This window comes from Leopardus geoffroyi, chromosome D3, assembly GCF_018350155.1.
Source record: "Leopardus geoffroyi isolate Oge1 chromosome D3, O.geoffroyi_Oge1_pat1.0, whole genome shotgun sequence".
Taxonomy (NCBI): domain Eukaryota; kingdom Metazoa; phylum Chordata; class Mammalia; order Carnivora; family Felidae; genus Leopardus; species Leopardus geoffroyi.
This window is the reverse complement of record NC_059339.1, coordinates 23,618,370-23,637,762: the sequence shown is the minus strand read 5'-3', so window position 1 is coordinate 23,637,762 and position 19,393 is coordinate 23,618,370. Positions and strand designations below refer to the sequence as shown.

General features: G+C 53.3%; 1 protein-coding gene and 1 non-coding gene across 13 annotated transcripts in view; both read right to left on the bottom strand.

Moving 5' to 3' along the window:
- Positions 1 to 7,035: 7,035 nt before the first annotated feature.
- The window catches only part of AP1B1 (adaptor related protein complex 1 subunit beta 1), an 85,776-nt gene continuing 73,418 nt past the window's right edge, over positions 7,036 to 19,393 (bottom strand). For 5 of the 12 annotated variants that reach the window (XM_045458510.1, XM_045458516.1, XM_045458517.1 and 2 more), the window contains 9 exons: positions 18,769 to 18,789; positions 18,075 to 18,218; positions 12,911 to 13,056; positions 11,017 to 11,146; positions 10,647 to 10,731; positions 9,865 to 9,951; positions 9,607 to 9,761; positions 8,901 to 8,909; positions 7,036 to 8,037 (listed from right to left, as the gene is read on the bottom strand). In XM_045458510.1, coding sequence (XP_045314466.1) covers positions 7,963 to 8,037; positions 8,901 to 8,909; positions 9,607 to 9,761; positions 9,865 to 9,951; positions 10,647 to 10,731; positions 11,017 to 11,146; positions 12,911 to 13,056; positions 18,075 to 18,218; positions 18,769 to 18,789 — 852 coding nt within the window. In that variant the 3' untranslated portion in view covers positions 7,036 to 7,962. The remainder of the gene's footprint in view (positions 8,038 to 8,900; positions 8,910 to 9,606; positions 9,762 to 9,864; positions 9,952 to 10,646; positions 10,732 to 11,016; positions 11,147 to 12,910; positions 13,057 to 18,074; positions 18,219 to 18,768; positions 18,790 to 19,393) is intronic. The other 7 variants (XM_045458513.1, XM_045458520.1, XM_045458521.1 and 4 more) reach the window with 3 other exon arrangements.
- On the bottom strand, positions 12,249 to 12,345 carry LOC123588639. Its single transcript, XR_006707953.1, has one exon. It is a non-coding gene; the product is annotated as a small nucleolar RNA SNORD125 (small nucleolar RNA).

The following is a 19,393-nucleotide window of genomic DNA, read 5'->3' as shown; positions in this document are numbered from 1 at the left end:
CCCAGTGCCAGCCTGCTGGGCAACCCTCTTCCCTACCACCTGTGCCCACATGGCTTCTTCCCAACTGGCCTGATACCAGCCCTTCCCTGGGGTCGAGCACCCTGGACTGCATCCAGCTCCCAGGGGCATTTGCTCTGGACCATGCCCCTGACCACGAATGTGGTCTGTCTTGTTAATGACAGCACGATTCCATTTGTCCCAACAGTGACTCACTTCCGGAGCCCTGGATGGCGAGGGGTGGGAGGGAGTACCCCTGTCTCTCAGATGCTTGGTGTGTAGTGGGTCCTTGGTCATTATAATGCCACCTATTGAGTGTAGCGGTCAGTCTCTTGAAGGCCATCAGGACACAAGGGGGCAGCACAGAGCAGGGCTTCCGGGCCTCTTGAGTTTGAGGCTTCTTTCCAGGAGTGTGTTATCTGTGCAAGTTACTTAAACTCTCTAAGCCTCAGTTTCCCTCTCTGTAATGGGATAACAACGGTCATGACTTCACACAAGTTGTTGTGGGATGAGAGGAGATAAAACGGACAATTTTCATTTGTCTAAAAGCAAGACAATTTTAGTAAGGTTGGGGAGGGACAAGACTTGTAAATATAAAACAATTTCATTTTTATATGAAAATAGCTATTAGTTACAACACGGTGGAAGGACATGGGTGTCTACACGGGTAAGTACGCACAGATATTTCCTAGCTCTGCTGCTGACAGGGCCTAGAAGTGTCACCCCAGGAGAAATAAGCACACCCAGCACCTAGATCTTGGTTTCTAAGGCCACTCACCAATGAAAGGAACCATGCTCCTTGGAGAAGTGGCTGATGCTAGGGTTGGGACAGGACTGACACAAGATGAGCCTGGAGCATCACGTAATGCTGGAAAGTAAGGAAGTTGCAAAGAAACAAAGGGATGGGTGCATATCAAAAGAACAGAGCGTACCCAAAAGAGCTCCCAGTGGCCAAATTGGACCAATTTAAACAACAAAATAAATAATGTACTTTTAGATTAATTCCAAATTGGAAAATAAATATCCATGAATCCAAACTGACATAAATGACTGAATTAATACATAAATACAAGAGAAGAAACAAATTCTTTCCGACAGAAGAATTTCAAATAATGATGTACTACTCCCTGCCCCCACGATCCTTCCAGGGTGTAGGCTGCACTTGGTGACTTTGCTTCTAAAGAACAGAATAGGGAAAGAGGATGAGAGTAACTCCACAATGGAGAAAGCTGGAAATACCACCTTGGCCAAGTGATCCAGCCTAATGTGACAGTGATAGAGTCTTATCAATGGTGTGTGCCCTTGATCCGATGTGATGAGAAGGCCAACTCTCTGGCCTTCTTCCTAAAAACCCACAACCCCAATCTAACCACAAGAAAGACATCAAACAAACCCAAACTGAGGGATAGTCTACACTATACCCAACTAGTACTCCTTGAAATTGTCAAGGTGATAAAAAACAAAGTCTGAGAAACTGTCACAGACCAGAGGAGCCTGAGGAGACACAGCAATCACATGGAATGTGGGACCCAGGATCAGAACAAGGAACATGAGTGGGGAAGCTGGTCAAATCTGAATAAAGTCTGGAGTTTAGCTTAAAAATTGTATATTCACATCACACACACACACACACACACACACACACAGAAAGAAAGAGAGAGAATGGATGGGGTGCCTGGGCAGCTCAGTCAGTTGAGTGCCTGACTTCAGCTCAGGTCATATCCACAGTTCGTGGGATCAAGCCCCGTGTTGGGCTCTGTGCTGGCAGTGTGGAGCCTGCTTGGGATCCTTCACCACTTGCGCTCTCTCTCAAAATAAATAAACTTAAAAAAAAAAAAAAAAGGAATGGAAAAGAGCCCATTTACAAAAAGGAACCAAAAAAAAAATACTCATGAATCTTTGTAAGAATAAAATAAATGTACATACAACAACTTTTAAAATGAATAAAACTTAAAATATTAGAGATGGGGCCCCTGGCTGGCTCAGTCAGTGGAACGTGCAACACTTGATCTTGGGATTGTGGGTTCAGGACCCACACTGCGTATAGAGATTACTTAAAAATATTCCGGGGCACCTGGGTGGCTCAGTTGGTTAAGCGTCTGACTTTGGCTTAGGTCATGATCTCACGGTTCATGAGTTCAAGCCTGTGTTGGGCTCTGTGCTCACAGCTCAAAGCCTGGAGCCTGCTTCGGATTCTGTGTCTCCCTCTCTCTCTGCCCCTCCCCCACTTGTGTTCTCTCTGTCTCTCTCTCAGAAATAAACATTGAAAAAAAATTTTTAGTAAAAAATAAAAATGTTCTCTGTGCTGACAATGTGGAGCCTGCTTGGGATTCTCTCTCTCTCTCTCTCTCTCTCTCTTTGGGATTCTCTCTCTCTCTCTCTCTCTGTTTCTTCCCCACTTGTGCTCTCTCTCGTTCTCAAAATAAATAAATTTTTAAAAGTCTTTAAAAATATTGAACAAAATATTACAGAGACATAAAAGAAAGCATGAACTGATGGAGAAGCATCAACTTCTCTATTTGAATATAAAGATTAATGTTATTATTGACATCATTATAAGAACATCAGTTCTTTGTTCTCTTAGGTAATATAAACATTTGGTGTGATCCAAATAAAAATAATACCACCAATTTTTTAATAATGTGTATTTATTTTTGAGACAGAGAGAGACAGAGCATGAACATGGGAGGGGCAGAGAGAGAGGGAGACACAGACTCCAGAGCAGGCTCCAGGCTGAGCTTTCAGCACAGAACCCGATGCAGGGCTCGAACTCATGAACCATGAGCCAAACCATGAGCTCGAACTCACGAACCTGAGCCAAAGTTGGATGCTCAACCGACTGAGCCACCCAGGCGCCCCAATACCATTGATTTTTTTAAAGACAAACTAGTTCTAAAGTTCAATTGGGACAAAGGGGGAATATAAAATGGTACTGTGAATTATGGAAATACAAAGGTATGATACTTTAGTTATTATAATGTTTTTTTTTTTTTTTTTTTTTTTTTTTTTTGAGAGAGAGAGACAGCACATGAGCAGGGGAGGGGCAGAGAGAGAGGGAGACACAAAATCTGAAGCAGGCTCCAGGCTCTGAGCTGTCAGCACAGAGCCCAACAGGGGACTCGAACCCATGAACCACGAGTTCATGACCTGAGCCGAAGTCGGACGCTTAACCAACTGAGCCAACCAGGCGACCCAAAGTTACGATACTTTAACAAAAAAACAAAAAAAAACCACAGTAGCCAATGAATAGACCAATTCTCTGGTAGAGAACAGAGTCCAGAAAAGCACTCATATACATATGGAAATGTAGTCCATGTTACAAATGACATTTCAGCTCTGTGGGGAAAAGATGAATTGCTCAGTGAATGGCATACAGGCAACTGGGTAACCATCTGGGAAAAGAGAGAGCTGGATCCCTACCTCGTCCCAAACATAAAGCCCAGATGGAGCAAGATTGAAATACACAAAACGAAGATCAGACGAATAGTAGATCAAGCAAGTATAGAAGAAATTAAAGGAAGATAGCATAGGAAAACCATTTCGGAATGGAAAAGTAAAAAGGCAATAACAAGATGGGAAGAAATAATGACATATCAGTAAGAGGACGACTCTACAGAAAAAGATGGGCAAGAAATAGGATGAAGCAGCTCACAGAAAAGGACATACAAATGGCTTGAAAGCACACAGACAGAGGCACATTGAAAACACAGTAAGGGAGCACTTTTCACCATCAGTGTGGGGGTCATTTGTGCAGGGGTGGGGGACGCAGGCATGTCACTCCTGGCTGGCAGGAGTGCAAGTTGGAGAATTTTTAGCAACAGCTACCAAAATTATGAGCGCACCTACCTCTGACCCAGAAACTCGTGCCTGAGGAATTTATCCATGTGTAAAAGTGAATATTCTTTGCAGTATCACTTGTATTAGCAATACCCTAGAAACAATTCAATGGGCATTGCTGGGCTATTGGTTCAGGATGGTACCTCCATTCAATGGAAATGCATACAGCCCTCAGAAAAAGGCTTGAGGACCCTCTCTGTAATGGGCTGATAACGGAAAAGTCTCCCAAATCTAAGTATGGTGCAGACTGGGGTGTATTCCATGCTACCCATTGTGTAAAAAAAGGGGGGGGGGCTGTATTTGACATCTTTGAGTTTCTCTTATTTCTTTAAAAAAAATTTTTTTTAACGTTTACTCATTTTTAAGAGACAGAGTGTGAGCAGGGGAGGAGCAGAGATAGAGAAGGAGACACAGAATCTGAAGCAGGGTCCAGACTCCTAGCTGTCAGCACAGAGCCCGAGGCAGGGCGTGAACCCACGAACCATAAGGTCGTGACCCAAGCTGAAGTCAGACGCTTAACCAACTGAGCCACCCAGGCGCCCCTCTTTGAGTCTCTTTGGAAGGTAACACTGCATTCCTTTGGGAAGAGGATTGAGGAGTAGGATTTTTCACTTCTTTTTTTGCCTTTTGGATTTTGAGTCATGTGAATACATTGCCTTCTCAAAACAAGAAGTACACTTTAAAATATAAAATGCTACACCCTCTGGTCCAGCAATTCTGGAGCTAGATCCTACAGCTACATTTGTGCCCACGAGCGAGGACGTATGTAGGCAGATATTTACCACACTGTTGCTTGGACTCACAGAGGATGGAAACTGCCTGAATGTCCAGCAGCAGGCCCCAGCTACTGGCAGCCCGTTCACCCGTGAAATTCTGAGATGTGCCTGTTTGCACTGATAGGTAAGGAAAGCAAAGGGCTGGTAGTGTCTGGAAGGTGCTGCCGTTTGGTTAGTAAGTATCTCCACGGATTTGCTTGTATACATGCACAGAATATTCCTGGAAGAAAACCCCAATCTAGCAACAAAGTTTGCATCGAGGGAGAAAAACTAAGAACTGAGGAAGATGGGAGGGATATTTTGTATGGCTTATCTTCTCCCGTGGTCCAGAACCTAGCCCTCTCCATAGGGGAAAAAAAAAAAAACCAAAAAACAAAAAACAAACCCAAAACAAAAAACAAAACTAGAAACAAAGCAAACCACTAGCTGAAGAGAAAAAAAAAAAAAAAGTAAAATGAGGTCCTCCCACAGGCCTTACTTAGCACAGTGTCTGGCACACAGGGAGCCCATCTGGCCCCTGGGCATTTGTTGGGCCCTCCAGAAATAACTGGTTGTTGACAAACTCCTCAACTGGCTGGGAAGGCCCAGAACACTTGAGAATCTTCTATAGGACACTAAGGCTCCCGAGAGGTGTCAGGCCCTGAGAGGGGGCAGGCCTGAGCATATCAGGACCAGGGAATGCCACGTGAGGAGGGTGAAAAGGCACGTGATGGGCCCTCACTCAGATGAGGGGAAACAGGGAGGCTTCTGAAGGACAGAGCTGGGGCTGACTGGCCATCCCCTAAAGCACTTCTCCTAAAGGCCTGGGCCCCAGTGGTGGCCCTGGCTGCTTGTTTTTTGGATGCAGTGATGTGGTAAGGCCCAGGCTTGGGGAACTGGGGGTGAAGATGCTCTCCCTGCCTCAGTTTTTCCCTGCAAATGTGGACTCTGCTGGGTCCCATCATGCCAGATGCCATGTGACTGAGGGAAAGGCACAATCATGGTAAGGTCCCGTCCACAGCTTTATATAGATAGGACCCAAGGTGTCCAGTGACAGTCCAAGGTGCTCCATCCCAGCAGGCCAGTCTTTCTCATCAGCTCTGCCTCCTCACCCCAGTACTCAGTCCTGGGCCTCCTCATCCATCATCACCCCGCTGCGGACAGCTACCCTACACTTCTAGTCTGCCCTCCGTGGCAGAGAGGTGTGGAGCCATGACCTCAGCCAATCAGGGGTGGCAGGCGACATAGCAAGCCAGGGTAAGCCTCATCAAGGGCTCAAAACCCTGTTTCTCTAGTCCACAACTGAGGGTACCACAGCTGTGTTGGTGTAGGGCCTTCTGAGCCCGGGACTTTCAGGTAAACTGAGAAATGGACTGTGCAATCAAGGGATTTGGCCACTCTAGTCTTTTTAGTCCCAGGGGTTAAGAGGTGGGTCAGTGGAGAGCCAGGTACTCCTGCTGACACTGTTCTTTCAGCCCCTCCAGAGCTAGGAAAGCAACATTGGGTCAGAAGCAGGCAGTGCAGGGAGTGGCTGGGCTGAAATGGGGTCAGGGCACCCAGGCTGCTCCCCCCGCAGTGGCAGGCCAAAGGCCCACTGACCACCAGGCACTGAGAACCACAGGCAGCTTTGGCTGTTGGGGCTCTGCCCAGGGTCTGGCTGCCCTCCAGTGCCAGCACTGGAGCCACAGGGGACGTCCTTAGTGGTAGCTGGGGTGGGCACCCGCTTAGTACCCGCACTCAGCCAGCCGCAGACGCAGAGCGGGGAGGAGCCTGCCCAGACAGGCCTGGCGCTTGGCCTACCCGACTGTTCCCTCTCTCCCGCAGCTGCCCCCGATCAGAGCACCTCCCCACCGCTCCTGGGAGCCTTCCTGATGGCAGGGAGCTGAGGAAAACCAGAACAGAAATCAGCCTTCTCAGGCAACATCGAAAGGCAAGACGGCTGGGTGGAGTTAGGATCAAGGGCAGGAGAGGTGCCAGGGAGACGAGCAGGCCTCAGAGGTCCGTTTTTAAGGACAGGGTAGAGGAAAAGGCACTGTCCTCAGCCAGGGGAAGGGCTGGGCACACAGCTGGAGCCCTTGATCTTGGACCCAGGACCACACCCAGAAGAGTCTCAGGACCTGACACACTGGCCAGGGACACGCTTGATGTCATCATTTTTATTCACTTTCTGTTTTTGAAAATAAGAGTCAACATACATTTTACATACATGAATATATATATATATATATATATATATATATATACACACATATATATATACACACATATATATGTGTATATATATATATGTGTATATATATATATGCATATATATATATATATATATGTATATTTTCTCTTCTCTATGTATATTATAGTTACTGCAGGGGTCAGAAAACCATCCTCAACCACTCGGAGCCAATTTTCAATTCTGACATTTAGTGGAGGGGGAAAAAAGTGTCCGTGATTGCCAAAAGCAGAATCTTTCTTTATTATTAAACAGCAGTACAGGAAAACCTAATGGTCTGTCAGACACAACTGAAACTTGAGAGGCCAGGGGGAGGGCAGCAGACACTAAGGAGAAACCCCAAAGAAACCCCAGATAGGAAGCACCGCGCTCACCCACGTACCCCATCTCTCAGCCCTGTCTCTGCTTCAGGAACACAGGGGACGCCAAGGACTATATCGTAGGCAGTGACCGTCCTCAGGGGCAAGAGAGGGAGTGGGGTGGGTGGGTGTGTGCAACTGCTAGGGGAGCAAGAGTCTGGGCAGGGGCTCTGGAAGTTTCTGCCCAGTCTTGCCCATGTGGGTCAGTGCTCAGGAGGCTGTGTCCCAACTGGCACAACCACAGGGCCCCAGCCTGGGTGGATGCAGGAGGGAGGGTTGGGGTGTAGGCCCTGGGAGCCCTAGACCCGACAGAAGAGCTCCCCACAGCCCACCAAGAGAACCTTCCACACACACCAGGGCAGCCTGGCACGAGAGCGGGCAACAGGGAAGACCTCTAACACTGACCCGAAAGAGACTGAAGGGCAGGGGGCTTCCTGGACCAAGAGCCCCGAGGAGGGAGCCACACGCTCGCCCTTCAGGCACCAGCCGGGGAAAAGGAAGAGAAGAACCCTGGGTCGGCCGATCAGCTTCTGTGGCCCCTCTGGCTCTGTTTTCTTTGGTCCCCTCCTCACCTGACCCTGTCAGCAGCAACAGAAGAGGGGAGTCCCCGAGCTTTCACTCCAGGTGGAATGCTGCCCCACCCCAAGGACCTAGGTGGGTCCGGCGGTCAGGACCAGGGAGCTCCATGGGCAGCCTTGCTCGACCTCTCCGGGGAGGAGGTGCTGCCACTCCCGGGGGGCTCCTCGACGGGGCTGGCAGAAGGCTGGGACGGGCACTGGATGGGGCCTCAGTTCTTGAGGATGGTCTCATAGGCCTGGTACACATGTTGGGACACCTCTGGCGCTCGACATTTCAGGGACAGCTGCAGGGGGGGAAAGAGAGGTCAGGGGACGGAGCACTCAGTTCTCCGGGCTCCTCTCTGGGGCTGGGAAGGAACACAGGGAGGGAAGAGAGGGGGAGAACCAGATGGAAGAGTGCGGTGTGCACGTGTGGCCTGGGGGCAGCACAGCTGGGGCAGATGTGTGGTAAAGCGGAGTGGGTGGCTGCTGCGTGGACCAAATATACTTGCAGCCCACACACCTGCTGTCAGCCCAGCCACCACGGCCCTGCTGGCAGGCAGCGTGAATCATGAGCTGGAGGCTGTCAGGGAGTGCCCAGCCCCCATCCCGCAGAGCTGCTGGGGCCCTTCACAGCCTGTGGAGGGCTGGGGTCTCTGAGGAGGCAGGGGGCCAAGAGGGAGCAGGCCTCTGCTTAGAGAGACTGGGGGGCAGGCACCGGGAATTCTTCCTGGCTTCCTGCACAGGAAGTTTTGCCGCATCGTGAGCCTGGAGAGTAGGGAGAAGCAGAGGAGAAACGAGTGCCGCCACCACTTCTGCCAAAATCACTGCTTCTGAAGGGTGCGATTAGGAAAGGGAGGAGCAAATGGAGCTCCGGAAGCCAGCCGTGGTGGGCCCGTGGGGTCCAATCTTCTCTGGAGGACTCTGTGCACACTGCGTGTGTGGGGAAGTAGGGGTACCAGCTCCTCAATCGGGTTCACCTGGTTGGGAAGCTTTGGGGTGCCCTCTGCCTGCAGCCTGCATGCATGTCTGCCCCGCTCTGGGGAGCAGCAGGGTGAGGCAAGGCTAGGAGAGGCAGGGTGCACTGGAGCCAGGCCGGGATGTGAGCTGTGCAAGGTATGGCTGGGGAGAATGAGGGGAAAGAGGAAGAGAAAAGCAATCTGCTAACCTCCAAGTCCTGCACCACGGGCACCGGCAGGGAGGGTGGGCATGCAGCAACCAAACATAGGGAGACGGAAATTACCATGACCGAAGCCAATGCCGCGGCCCCCGCCCAACCACAGTGCCAACACCGCCAGCGGGGCCCGGGAACAACGTCTGGAGGGCCACGCCTGCCAGACACTTTGGTTCTGGGGGAGAAGCAAAGCCTGGAGCTCTCTGGGGCCTGGAACAGCAGCACGGCCTCCATGATGACCACGCACTCCGTGGAAGCCATGTTCTGACTGGGATCTGACACAAAGGCCAGGAAGGACGAGATGCTGGGAATCACCATCCTCCCAGGCAGGCCCTCAGGCAGGAAAGAGTAGGAGGAGGGCGAGGGTACAGGCCCAGGAGTGCCATTTCCCAGTCAGGTGGGCCTCGGGCCAACTGTGCCACCTCACAGGGGCCAATGTTATAGAACCTTCTAGTCCAACTCACTGTTTGGTGACACAGTTTGGTGTCTGACTGGATAACCTGATGAGCAGAGTTCAGAGCTAGGGTCAGAATTCTGATGCTCATTCGTGCCAGGTTCCAAGGGGCCCCAGCCTAGCTGGGCTAGAGCGCACCCCATCAGAACTGACCCCTAGTCTGGGAAGGAGCGAGGGCAGGAAAGGCTGCCCGGAACATGGAGGCAGACACCCTGGGGCTGGCAGGGCAGGAGCGGGGACCCTCACCGTGAAGCTGGGGTTGCCTGGCTGGATACGCAGCTCTGCCAGCACCCAGATGCCGTTGGTCAGCTTCAGGGACTGGTAGAGCATGTCCTGGCCCTCCACGTTCCTCTTGGCGACAGTGAAGATGTTGCTGCTCTGTAGCCTGCTGCTCACAGCCTCTGAGAGCGAGAAGGGCCCCCAGTCAGCGGTGTGAGGGCCAGGGGCACGGGTGCAGGGCAGTGTGCAATGGGCAGGAGGGTGGGGGAGGGTGCAAAATCCTACCCGCGTTGAGGGGGCAGTCTCTGATCTGGAACTGGGCTTCATTTTCATTGGGAATGTCCTTCCACGTGGCCAGGAACATCTGCCGGTCTAGAGGATGGGGGGGCAGGGTAGAAGATGGGACCCCGATAAACCTGTGGCCCTGCTCACTGACATCCAGCAGGAAGTGGGTCTGCCGGGGATGCCAACCTGAAGCTGAAGACGGACTGGCTCTGCCACCGCGCCTGCTGCTTCCCTGAACAAACCCTCAGCTCTGTGAAGGTGGCTGCCAGTGTGCTTCCAAAAGGCCCTGGGCTTCCCACCTCTGCGCCTTAAATCTCCCCTTCCCAGCATCCACACATGTGCTCCTTCCTGGTCCTGAGCAGCCTGCTTGTTAATCACAGCCTGTGTCACAGGGCTTCTGCGGTGACTGAGAGATGATGTGGGCAAAGTTGTCTGCACAGCTCTGAGCTGGCAGAGAGCCCTCCCGGGGTGGGGATGAGTCTTCTCAGGGGTTTCAGCCAGGGCACAGGAGACGGACATCAAGTGTGGCACGGTGTTGGCTCGCGGCCTCGAGAGCCGTGGGGATGGCCGAGGGGCAGAGCAGGAGAACCCAGGAGTGAAAGCTCCCGCGTGGCCCGCCCCCACCTCAGGACAGAGATGGCCAGGCAACACCCAGCAGGCCTTGAAGGAGGTGTGACCCTCGCCTTAGGCTCTGCAGAGAGGCCAGCGACTCACAGACTTCACTGTGGGGCAAACCCAATCGTTCTATTCCAGGGACTCCAGGGGCCACCATCAGGACTCACCCATCTTCCCATCCTCCACAAAGAGGATATGCAGTGGGTACAAAGTGCTGAAGTAGAAGACGTCAATGTTGTTCTTTACGGCCACCTAGGAACAAGGCCACCTAATTGGTCCCTGATGCCCAATACTACCTCTGAGGCCCCAGGAAAGGCCTATTCCCTGTGCTTCCCCCTGAGCAGGTTCCCTCACATCCCTTCCCTGGTAACCACATTCCCTCGGATTAGGCCTCCCCTGCCAGATCTTCAGCTAAGGGCACAACTCCATAGACACACCCCTTTGCCAACAAAGGCCAGACCCCCAGACCCCAGCCTCCTTCCCTGCAGTTGAGTGGGCAGGTGAGGACGGGGGTGCTTGGCCCTGTCTGGAACACACCTGGAGGTTGTTCAGAGGCTCCATCTTCATGACCGAGCCCACCGTGTTGAGAGGCAGAGAGATTTCCACAGTCTGGTTGGGGCTGAGTGGTGCGTGGACCTGGAGGGGGGCGGCAGGGGCCAGGCCGAAGCTGGGGAAAGAGAAGCCCCCGCGGGAATGGCAGGGGGAACAGGTGCTGACGAGGGATGTATGGGCTCCTCAGGCTCCAGAGCTAGGGCAGCAGCTGGCAAGAGGCCTCTCTAGTCAGCTGGCCTCACCTCAGCTCTAGGCCCAGGACAGAAGGATAAGTTCCTGACCCCACCCTCAATGGCCATGTGGACAGGAGGAAGGAGCCCCAGGCCAGCTGCAGGCCTAAAGCCTATCTCTACTCCTCTGCTCCTCTGGCCTAGGCACTGGGTAGGCCTGGGTGAACATGGCCTTGCTCTGTCCTGCCCTTGAGGAGCTCCATCTGACACCAGGGGCCTGGACTATAAGCTGCTGGCAATCCCCATCTCCCAAGACAGATGTGACCACCCCAAGCAAGATGCCAGATTTCACTGTCTAGCTTAGAACTGGCCAGGGAGAGATTCAGAAAAGCCCTGCTTCTTGGTAAAGCAACACGTGGGTATATCAAGAGGATCCCCATGAGTGTGATACATGACCATGAACCAACAGCTCACTGTGCCCAACCTGGACATTTGATATTATACCAACTCCTACCCTCATAAAAACAGTGAGAAGTATACATTCTCTCATCCTCCAGGACACGGAGAATCAGGGAGGGGCAGGCCTGTGTTCAGACCCTATGGGGTGAGTAGCTGAGACCCAGAGCTTGAGCTGCCTGACCTGGCCTGTACTTGCCCACGATGGCAATCAGGCCTGCCCGGGACACAGTGGGAGGTGATGTGGGAGAACCATGGGCTCCTGTGGTGGCCCAGCGCTTCAGGCTTTCTTGGAAGCTCCCCCACTGATCCTGGGCAAGCCACCTATTTTGAGCCCAGGTGTCATTATCTACTGAAAGGGGGATAATGGCACGGACTTCCCTGGGCTCAAAGTAAGACAATATGTACTCCTAAAGCCCTCGGCACAGGGTCTGCTACCCAGGAAGTTGTCAGCACGCTGTACGTCTGTTACGAGCAAGCAATGGGACTACCCCTTAGAACCCCGAGTGCTTCTACGGCCTCTGGGGTCATCTGAGGGTGAGTAGCAAAGCTGATGGAGGGTCAGGACCCACTGGCTTGAGGGCTCTCCCTGAGGAAGCAGCCCCTTCAGTCAACTTCTTAGAGGCTCAGTTTGCTCATCACTAGAGCTGCTCAGGAAGAAGAATCATCAGGAGAGGCTGCTTGGGTCCCCTAGAGAGCCCTGGCCTAGTGGGCCTGGTCCGTGAAGACCCTCATGGTGCCAGAGAGGAAACCTTCCCCAGGAACCTCCAGCGCAGGGGACGCAGTGGGGGTGAAGAGCCCGGGGCAGCCACCACTCTGAGGCTCAGTCTGATGGTTTAATCCTGTGCCACAAGGGGCTGGGGCAGCAAGGTACACCCCCCGTCAGGCTTCTTAGAGCTGGGCCCTGAGATGAGAGCAACTCAGGCCTGGACAGGAGGCTATCTCCTGTTATGTGGGGTGTTTGCCAAAGCAAGTTCCTAGTTTGGAGCTGGGGGTTTTTGTCAGCAAAACACTCTTTGGGCAGTGGAGGAAGGCTAAAATAAGGGGAGACACTCTCCCCTATGCTTGGTATTGTGGGGTCCACGTAAAGAGGTCACTGGGAAGAAAAAAAATCGCTGCTTTAGAGGGCTTTGGCCTGAGATGAAGGAATATCCGTCTTCACCAGAAACGAGGCACCAGACCCCTCAGAGCTCTCAGCCGCTGCCTACAGTCACCAGCACGGGCTCTCGACAGACCGGCCTCAGGGAGCTCACCTGTTGCGGTTAAACTGGATGGCAAAGTCGGTCATGACCTGCAGAGCCTTGTTGGTCAGCTGCAGGTCCATGGAGATGGAGCCCACCTGGCGGGTGAAGGTACCTGAGATCTCCAACCCCTTGGCCTTCATGGCCGGGAGCCACACCTGCAGGAAAGACAGCGGGGACGAGGCTCATGTTTGCCACTGCGCTAAAACTTAATAGCCCACTGGAGGGTCCGCCCCCTCTTCTCCTTCCCCCTCTCCCCCGCTCTCTCCGATCAACCACACCTGCCTTTACCACTAGGAGGTGACCATGTGGATCTTGGGACGAGAGGAACAATCCGGCATGGGCCATGGAGGGCACCACCTCAGTGTGGCTGTGTATCAGAGCAGCCTGGGGTAGGGAGGTGTTTGGTGTGCCCAAGGGCTGACCAGTCTCCAGAGGTCCAAGAAGGAACACTCAGTCAGTAGCACTGAGGAAGGTAATGAGACACGTGGGTCCTGCCAGCCTCCTGAAGAGCCAAGTAGAATCAAGAGCCCAAGGGCATCTGGGGCCTCAGCAAGAGCCTGAGGCCTCCCTGGCTGTCATAGTCTGTTCTTCCTAGCAGAAGGCAGGGCTGGTTTTTTGTTTGTTTTTTTAAGTTTATTTATTTTAAGAGAAAGAGAAAGAGAGAGAGGTGTGCATGTGCACACAAGCAGAGGAGGGGCACAGAGAGGGAGAGAGAGAGAATCCCAAGCATGCTCCGTGCTGTCAGTGCAGAGCCTAACGCAGGGCTCAATCTCATGAACCGTGAGATCATGACCTGAGCTGAAATCCAGAGTCAGACACTCAACCGACTGAGCCACCCAGGCTCAGGACTGGCAGGACTGGCCTTTTAATTGTAGAAACTGGCCTGACCAAGGACAGCACCTAAGACGGCCTCTTGCCTGGTAGGCCCTCTGCTGCCTGGCTGCACGGGAGCCTCAGCTCAAGAGCCACTGCCTCTCACCTAGGTTCCTTCCCTACATTCCCACCACCAAGACATTTTAACGGATAAATGTGAGTCTGTGTGTCTGTCACCCCTGCACCCAGCCAGCTCTTTGAGGGGAAGGGCTCTGCTTTCTGTCTTTACATCCTTGGCCTAGAGCTTGCTGTGGCACCGGCATTCACACAGCACTTGCAAAGTGAGACAGCTTGAATTAAAACCCCAACCACGCAGGACATCCACAAGCGTCACCCACGGCTGTGAAAATGCCTTTCAGGACGTTGTCTCAGATGCCTCACAGGCCCCCCGAGGTCAAAAGACCCAGGCCCCCTTGACAGCTTCCCCAAGGTGCCCTGCATGGGCAAATGTCTCACCATCTCTCAAGGTGCCAATTCCAGGAACTTCAGAGATGTCTGGGTCCCCACCCTCAGCCGATCCCAACCCCTACAACACTGTCACACGGCCCAGGTCCTATCACCCCCACCTCCTCCATCTGCCGCCAGGGCCTCTACTTCTCTCTGCAGGCACTCCTGCATCTGAGCCAGTCAGAGTCCACTGGGTAAGGCGGCAGCCCACGTGGCTGACCCAGTCCCTCTCTCCCCACCCTTCACAGCAGCCAAGTCATCTTTTATTTATTTTTATTCATTCATTCATTCATTCATTCACTCATTCATTCATTCAGAGAGCGTACGAGCAAGCAGGGCAAAGGGAGACAGAGAGAATCTGAAGCAGGTTCCAAGCTCTGTGTGGAGCCAAACACAGGGCTCCATCCCATGACCCTGGGACCATGATCTGAGTCGAAATCAAGAGTCAGACGCTCAACCAGCTGAGCTACCCAGGTACCCCTAAAGTCATCTTTTAAAATGCGAATCTGGGGGCGCCTGGGTGGCGCAGTTGGTTGGGTGTCCGACTTCAGCCAGGTCACGATCTCGCGGTCCGTGAGTTCGAGCCCCGCGTCAGGCTCTGGGCTGATGGCTCAGAGCCTGGAGCCTGTTTCCGATTCTGTGTCTCCCTCTCTCTCTGCCCCTCCCCCGTTCATGCTCTGTCTCTCTCTGTCCCAAAAATGAATAAACGTTGAAAAAAATAAATAAATAAAAAAATAAAATGCGAATCTGGGGGCACCTGGCTGGCTCAGTCAGAGGAGCATGCAACTCGATCTCGGGGTTGTGAGTTTGAGCCCCATGTGTGGTGTAGAGATTACCTAAATAAATAAAACTTTAAAAAAATGCAAATTTGACCATGGTATCCTTAAAAATCCTCCCAGTCCTGCAACGGCTTCCACTCCCCATGGCTTCCATGGCCTGGTGTCTCCTCTGCCAGGCTTGGATTGCACCTGCTCCTCTGCCCTCCCCCACCACATTGTTCCCTATTTGGAAAGTGTTTCTGCAGGCACTCCCACCCCCACCCCACGTGCTAACCTGATCATCCTTTGTTTCCCTGGGACAAATGTGTGAGGGCAGAATTTCAGGGTTTTAGCCTCAGCTGAGATCCAGCAAGCAGAGAGCTCAGAGAATGCCCCCACAGTGGCTTCCCTGGGCCCTGCACCACCCCCCACCAGCAGGCCCCCTTTCGCAGTTCTTGCAGAAGTGCCTGTCACTGGGACTTACTGCTGAGGGTGGGGACCTCGTCTCTCCTGATCACTGTGGGTTCATGGAGTCTAGCCCACCACAGAACTAATCTTCAGCATTTCCTGAAGGACCCAAGGAAATATCACCACCCACCGGTCCAAATGCTTGAGGAACTCCAAGTTCTTGTGCAGAGAAAGCCTTATTCCCTTGACCAGGAATTTTGGCAAATGGATTTACCCCCACATGCATGGGGGGGAATGCACATGGGACAAACCATTCTAGGTAGTCACAGTGCTGTTAGGAAAATGTAGATGACATACCTACTACTTCTGAAGGCAGAACACACCCACACCCCAGAAACTCCTGTGTCTCAGATAAAGGGGAAAGTCCTGCCTGTGCTGCAAGGACTCCTCTTGCAGGCAGCCTGCGCTGAATTCCTCTCACCGGGTGATCCTCTAACCTCCCACTTCTAGCACTCACTGTTGGCACACCCAAGAAAAAGCAATGACAGCATCCAGTAAAATGAACACACAAGCAGAAGGCCAGCTCCAGACTTAATATTCCTGGCGGGTCTGCAGTCCTGGCAAGGCCCGGCACCCACAGGATTGCAGGAGTCATCGTTGCTTTGGGTTTTTAACATGTATGCGTCGGCCTCATGCAGTGAGGTAACCAATCTGGGGAGCAATTAGTGATTCTGCCAACCTATGACACTGAGGCAGGCACACAGCATGTTCGCAAACACTTCGGGGCATGATCACGCAGGGATAAGGAACAGAGGCTTTGGTGCCACCACCCTGCATCAGTTTCAGACTCTCACTTACCGGCTGTGTGACCTTAGGCAAAACACCCAGATTTCTCAACCTCAGAACAGGAATCACAGCACCATAAGGCTTCTGGCAAGATTTAGGGGTGTGGGGGCTGTGCCATGTTCACGCAGTCCATGGCACAGAAGTGTGCAGCTGTTGGCACTTCCTGTCTAGACTTCCTGTCTGCCGTGGGCTCCGTGGGCCCACATCCTGCTATCACCACCTCAGGTACAGCCAGCACACCTGGTGAGGCCAGGGCAGGTGCTGGCTCATGTTCCCCCAGTCACAGCAGAGATATCCCCTTGCCCCTGGAGCTCAGCGGCGTCCTGCTCTGGGAAGGGAACCTTGGAAGAGAGAGAAGGGCTCCGGCTGGGAACGAAGTGGCAGACACAGTGTCCGACCGGAGTCTGGCCATGTCGGTCCCCTCTGGCAGCTTCCTTGATTTGATGCTGGGGGCCTGGCCCGCACTGCACTCTCCTCAGTGCCAGGCCCACATGATCTTGTCTCCCAAACTCAGCTCTTCTTTCTTCCCCTTGCCCCCATCTCTGCAGATGGCACCTCCTCCTCCCCACCAACCCCCATATTCTGCCAGTCCCACCGCCCGAGCTCTCCAGTGCAGCCTTTTGCCTCCACCCTCAAAGGTGCCCACCTTGTCCGGGCCACCATCAGCATACAACTCCTACCAGTCTCCTCACTGGGCACCTGCTTCTGTTCTAACCCTTCCAACCTGCCTCCCGCCCCACACACAGCCAAAGCAATCTCTCTCAAGTGCAAATCTGTTTCATCTCTGCTTAGAACCTTCTAAGAGCTCCACCGCTAGGACTGAGAGAAACCCTCACAGCCTGGCGCTGCTGACCTTGCCGGTTTCTTCCCTCCCAAATCTCTAGTGTAGCCAGGAGTCTTGGGGGAGCACCGCCCTTAGGTAGCATGGGGCATCTTCAGGTGGCACAATGGTGGGGAGGCACCACGTTTAGTGGGCTGGGGTCAGGGATGCTAGACATGCTGCTGGGAGGACAACAGTCCCCTCGACGAACAATTGTCCTCCATCCCTCGAGTATGTTTTGCACGGTTTCAACATACCCCCAGATTGCTGGGATCCTAACTGTGGTGAAAATCAAAGAAAGCCTGTTCCTCGTGTTGTTTTACTGAACCTTCAGTGGGAGTCAGTCACCACTTCAGAAGCTGAGGGCACCACTGGCCACAAGGCTTACAACACCCGAACTACAAACACCTGACAACTTCATCAGATCTTCCGGGGCGGGTGGGCCCAAACCTTTATGACACTGAAATATATAATTTGATACTCTTCCCTGGATGTCTCCTTTATGAAGTGACAGCATCTTACTAAGTCTGAAATGATACACATAAGTAGGTTGCACAGTCCACGCATCTCCTTTAAACACAGGAAATAAAGGATACACCGGGCACTGTCTATCACTGATAAGGGGTGTTGGGTGGGGCAGCGCTGAGAACTGCTGCTCTGACGAGCCAGGACTTCTGCCAGCTCTCTCTCCCTCACCTCCAGGCCCCTCCACAGGCCGTTACCTCCACTCAGAGCCGTCTCTCCACTTGTATGTCCGGCCAATTCAGACTTGATCTACAGGTCAGAGCTCCAGTGACCCCACTCTGGGAGGTCTTCCCAGGCCCCCAGGCCCCACCTAGCACCTCTTCCCTCTGCTCCCACAGCCCCTAGCTGCCCTCAGCATCATGTTCGCAAACTGTTGCTCCTTGGGCCCATCCTTGTTGGCCTGAGCCGATTCCATGAACGTGCCATCTAAGGAACCCACACATCAGCCGGTGTCTTAACTTTCTGCTCCTGCCATGGAAGGAGGCACAGTACTTACCGCTTTGGGGGCCACGTACGATCCTGACAGCGTGCCCACACCACTGGTCAGGTCAAAGAGGTCACTCAGGCCACTGCCCATGGATGCTCCTAGGTTGGCTGGGACTGTTGCTGCTGGGGGTGCCACAAAGTTGGGGCCCCCAATCTGGAAAGAAAGGGAAAGGGGTCAGAGGTGGGCATCAGAGGTGGGGGACATTAGGGGCCTAGGCATGAGTGGAGCCACCTGGCACTTTAGAAAATGGGACGGGGCAGAGGGGGCTGTAGGGCTGTTGTCACAGCAATTCTTTCAGAGACAAGACAGGGTGAGGTGGGTGGAGAAGAGAGGCTGTGCCCTCCCATGACCTGCAAGCCTCCAACCTTAGGGGTGACCTCTGGGAAAGGGCTGGGACGCTTGTAAACTAACACGCAGCCCACAGATAAAAGGAGCGCCGAGACCACTGCTGTGAGGCTGTGCTCAGCAGACAGGAGCACACTCTCTAGGACGTCACAGAGGGCCCGTGGGAACTGAGAGCGTGGGTGATCTTTGGGATGACAAGGCAAGTTTGTCTTAGGGTAGTGAGGATGGGACACTGGATACAAGGCCGTGGCTCAGCAGGAGGAGGGACGGCTTTGACATCAACCACCCCTTGGGACGCTGGGCCAGCACTCAGGAAGAGCAGGGACAAAGGCTTGGGGGCACAAGGGTTGAACCGTACCCCTTCAGGCTCATCCCCCATCTCCAAGCGGAAGCAGGCAGGGTGAAGAGAACAGGCAGCCACATGCAGAGAGAAAAGCCAGCAGAGAAGACAGAGACAGACAAGAGAGAGAGGGAAAGAGGGAAAAGATTAGTCACCGCTGCTTCACTGAGATGAGTCTGTGGCAAGACAGTAAGACAACTGTGCCAGGCGTAAGAGCGGGGCCCAGACCATCTCTGTGAAGGGCACTACTGCCTGAGCTTCACCCCCCACTCAGTTCCTGTGCCATGACCTTTCCTCCCCTTTCCCGTGCGATGCCTTGGGGACCTGAGCCACACATGGCCAAATGACAGGGATTCTGCCACCCCTTCTACCTGGCTCTACCAGCTGCCCGGAGAAGTCCCAGGGAGATACCTAGTCCAGTCTTACCACCCCCTTTCTACAGGGGAGGAAGGTTGTCTCTGATTGCTCCTGGGCCTCCCAGGCCTGCTGGGCTGCTACCCTGAAGTGGAGCAGGGTGTGGGGCTAAGTGGACACTGGTCTGGCTCCTCTCCAGCTTTACCGGCCCCAGGTCTCTTGGGGCTCAGTAGCTCAGCAAGGGGCTAAGGCCCGTGTAAGCCCCATACTGTGCACTCTTGGAGGGAAG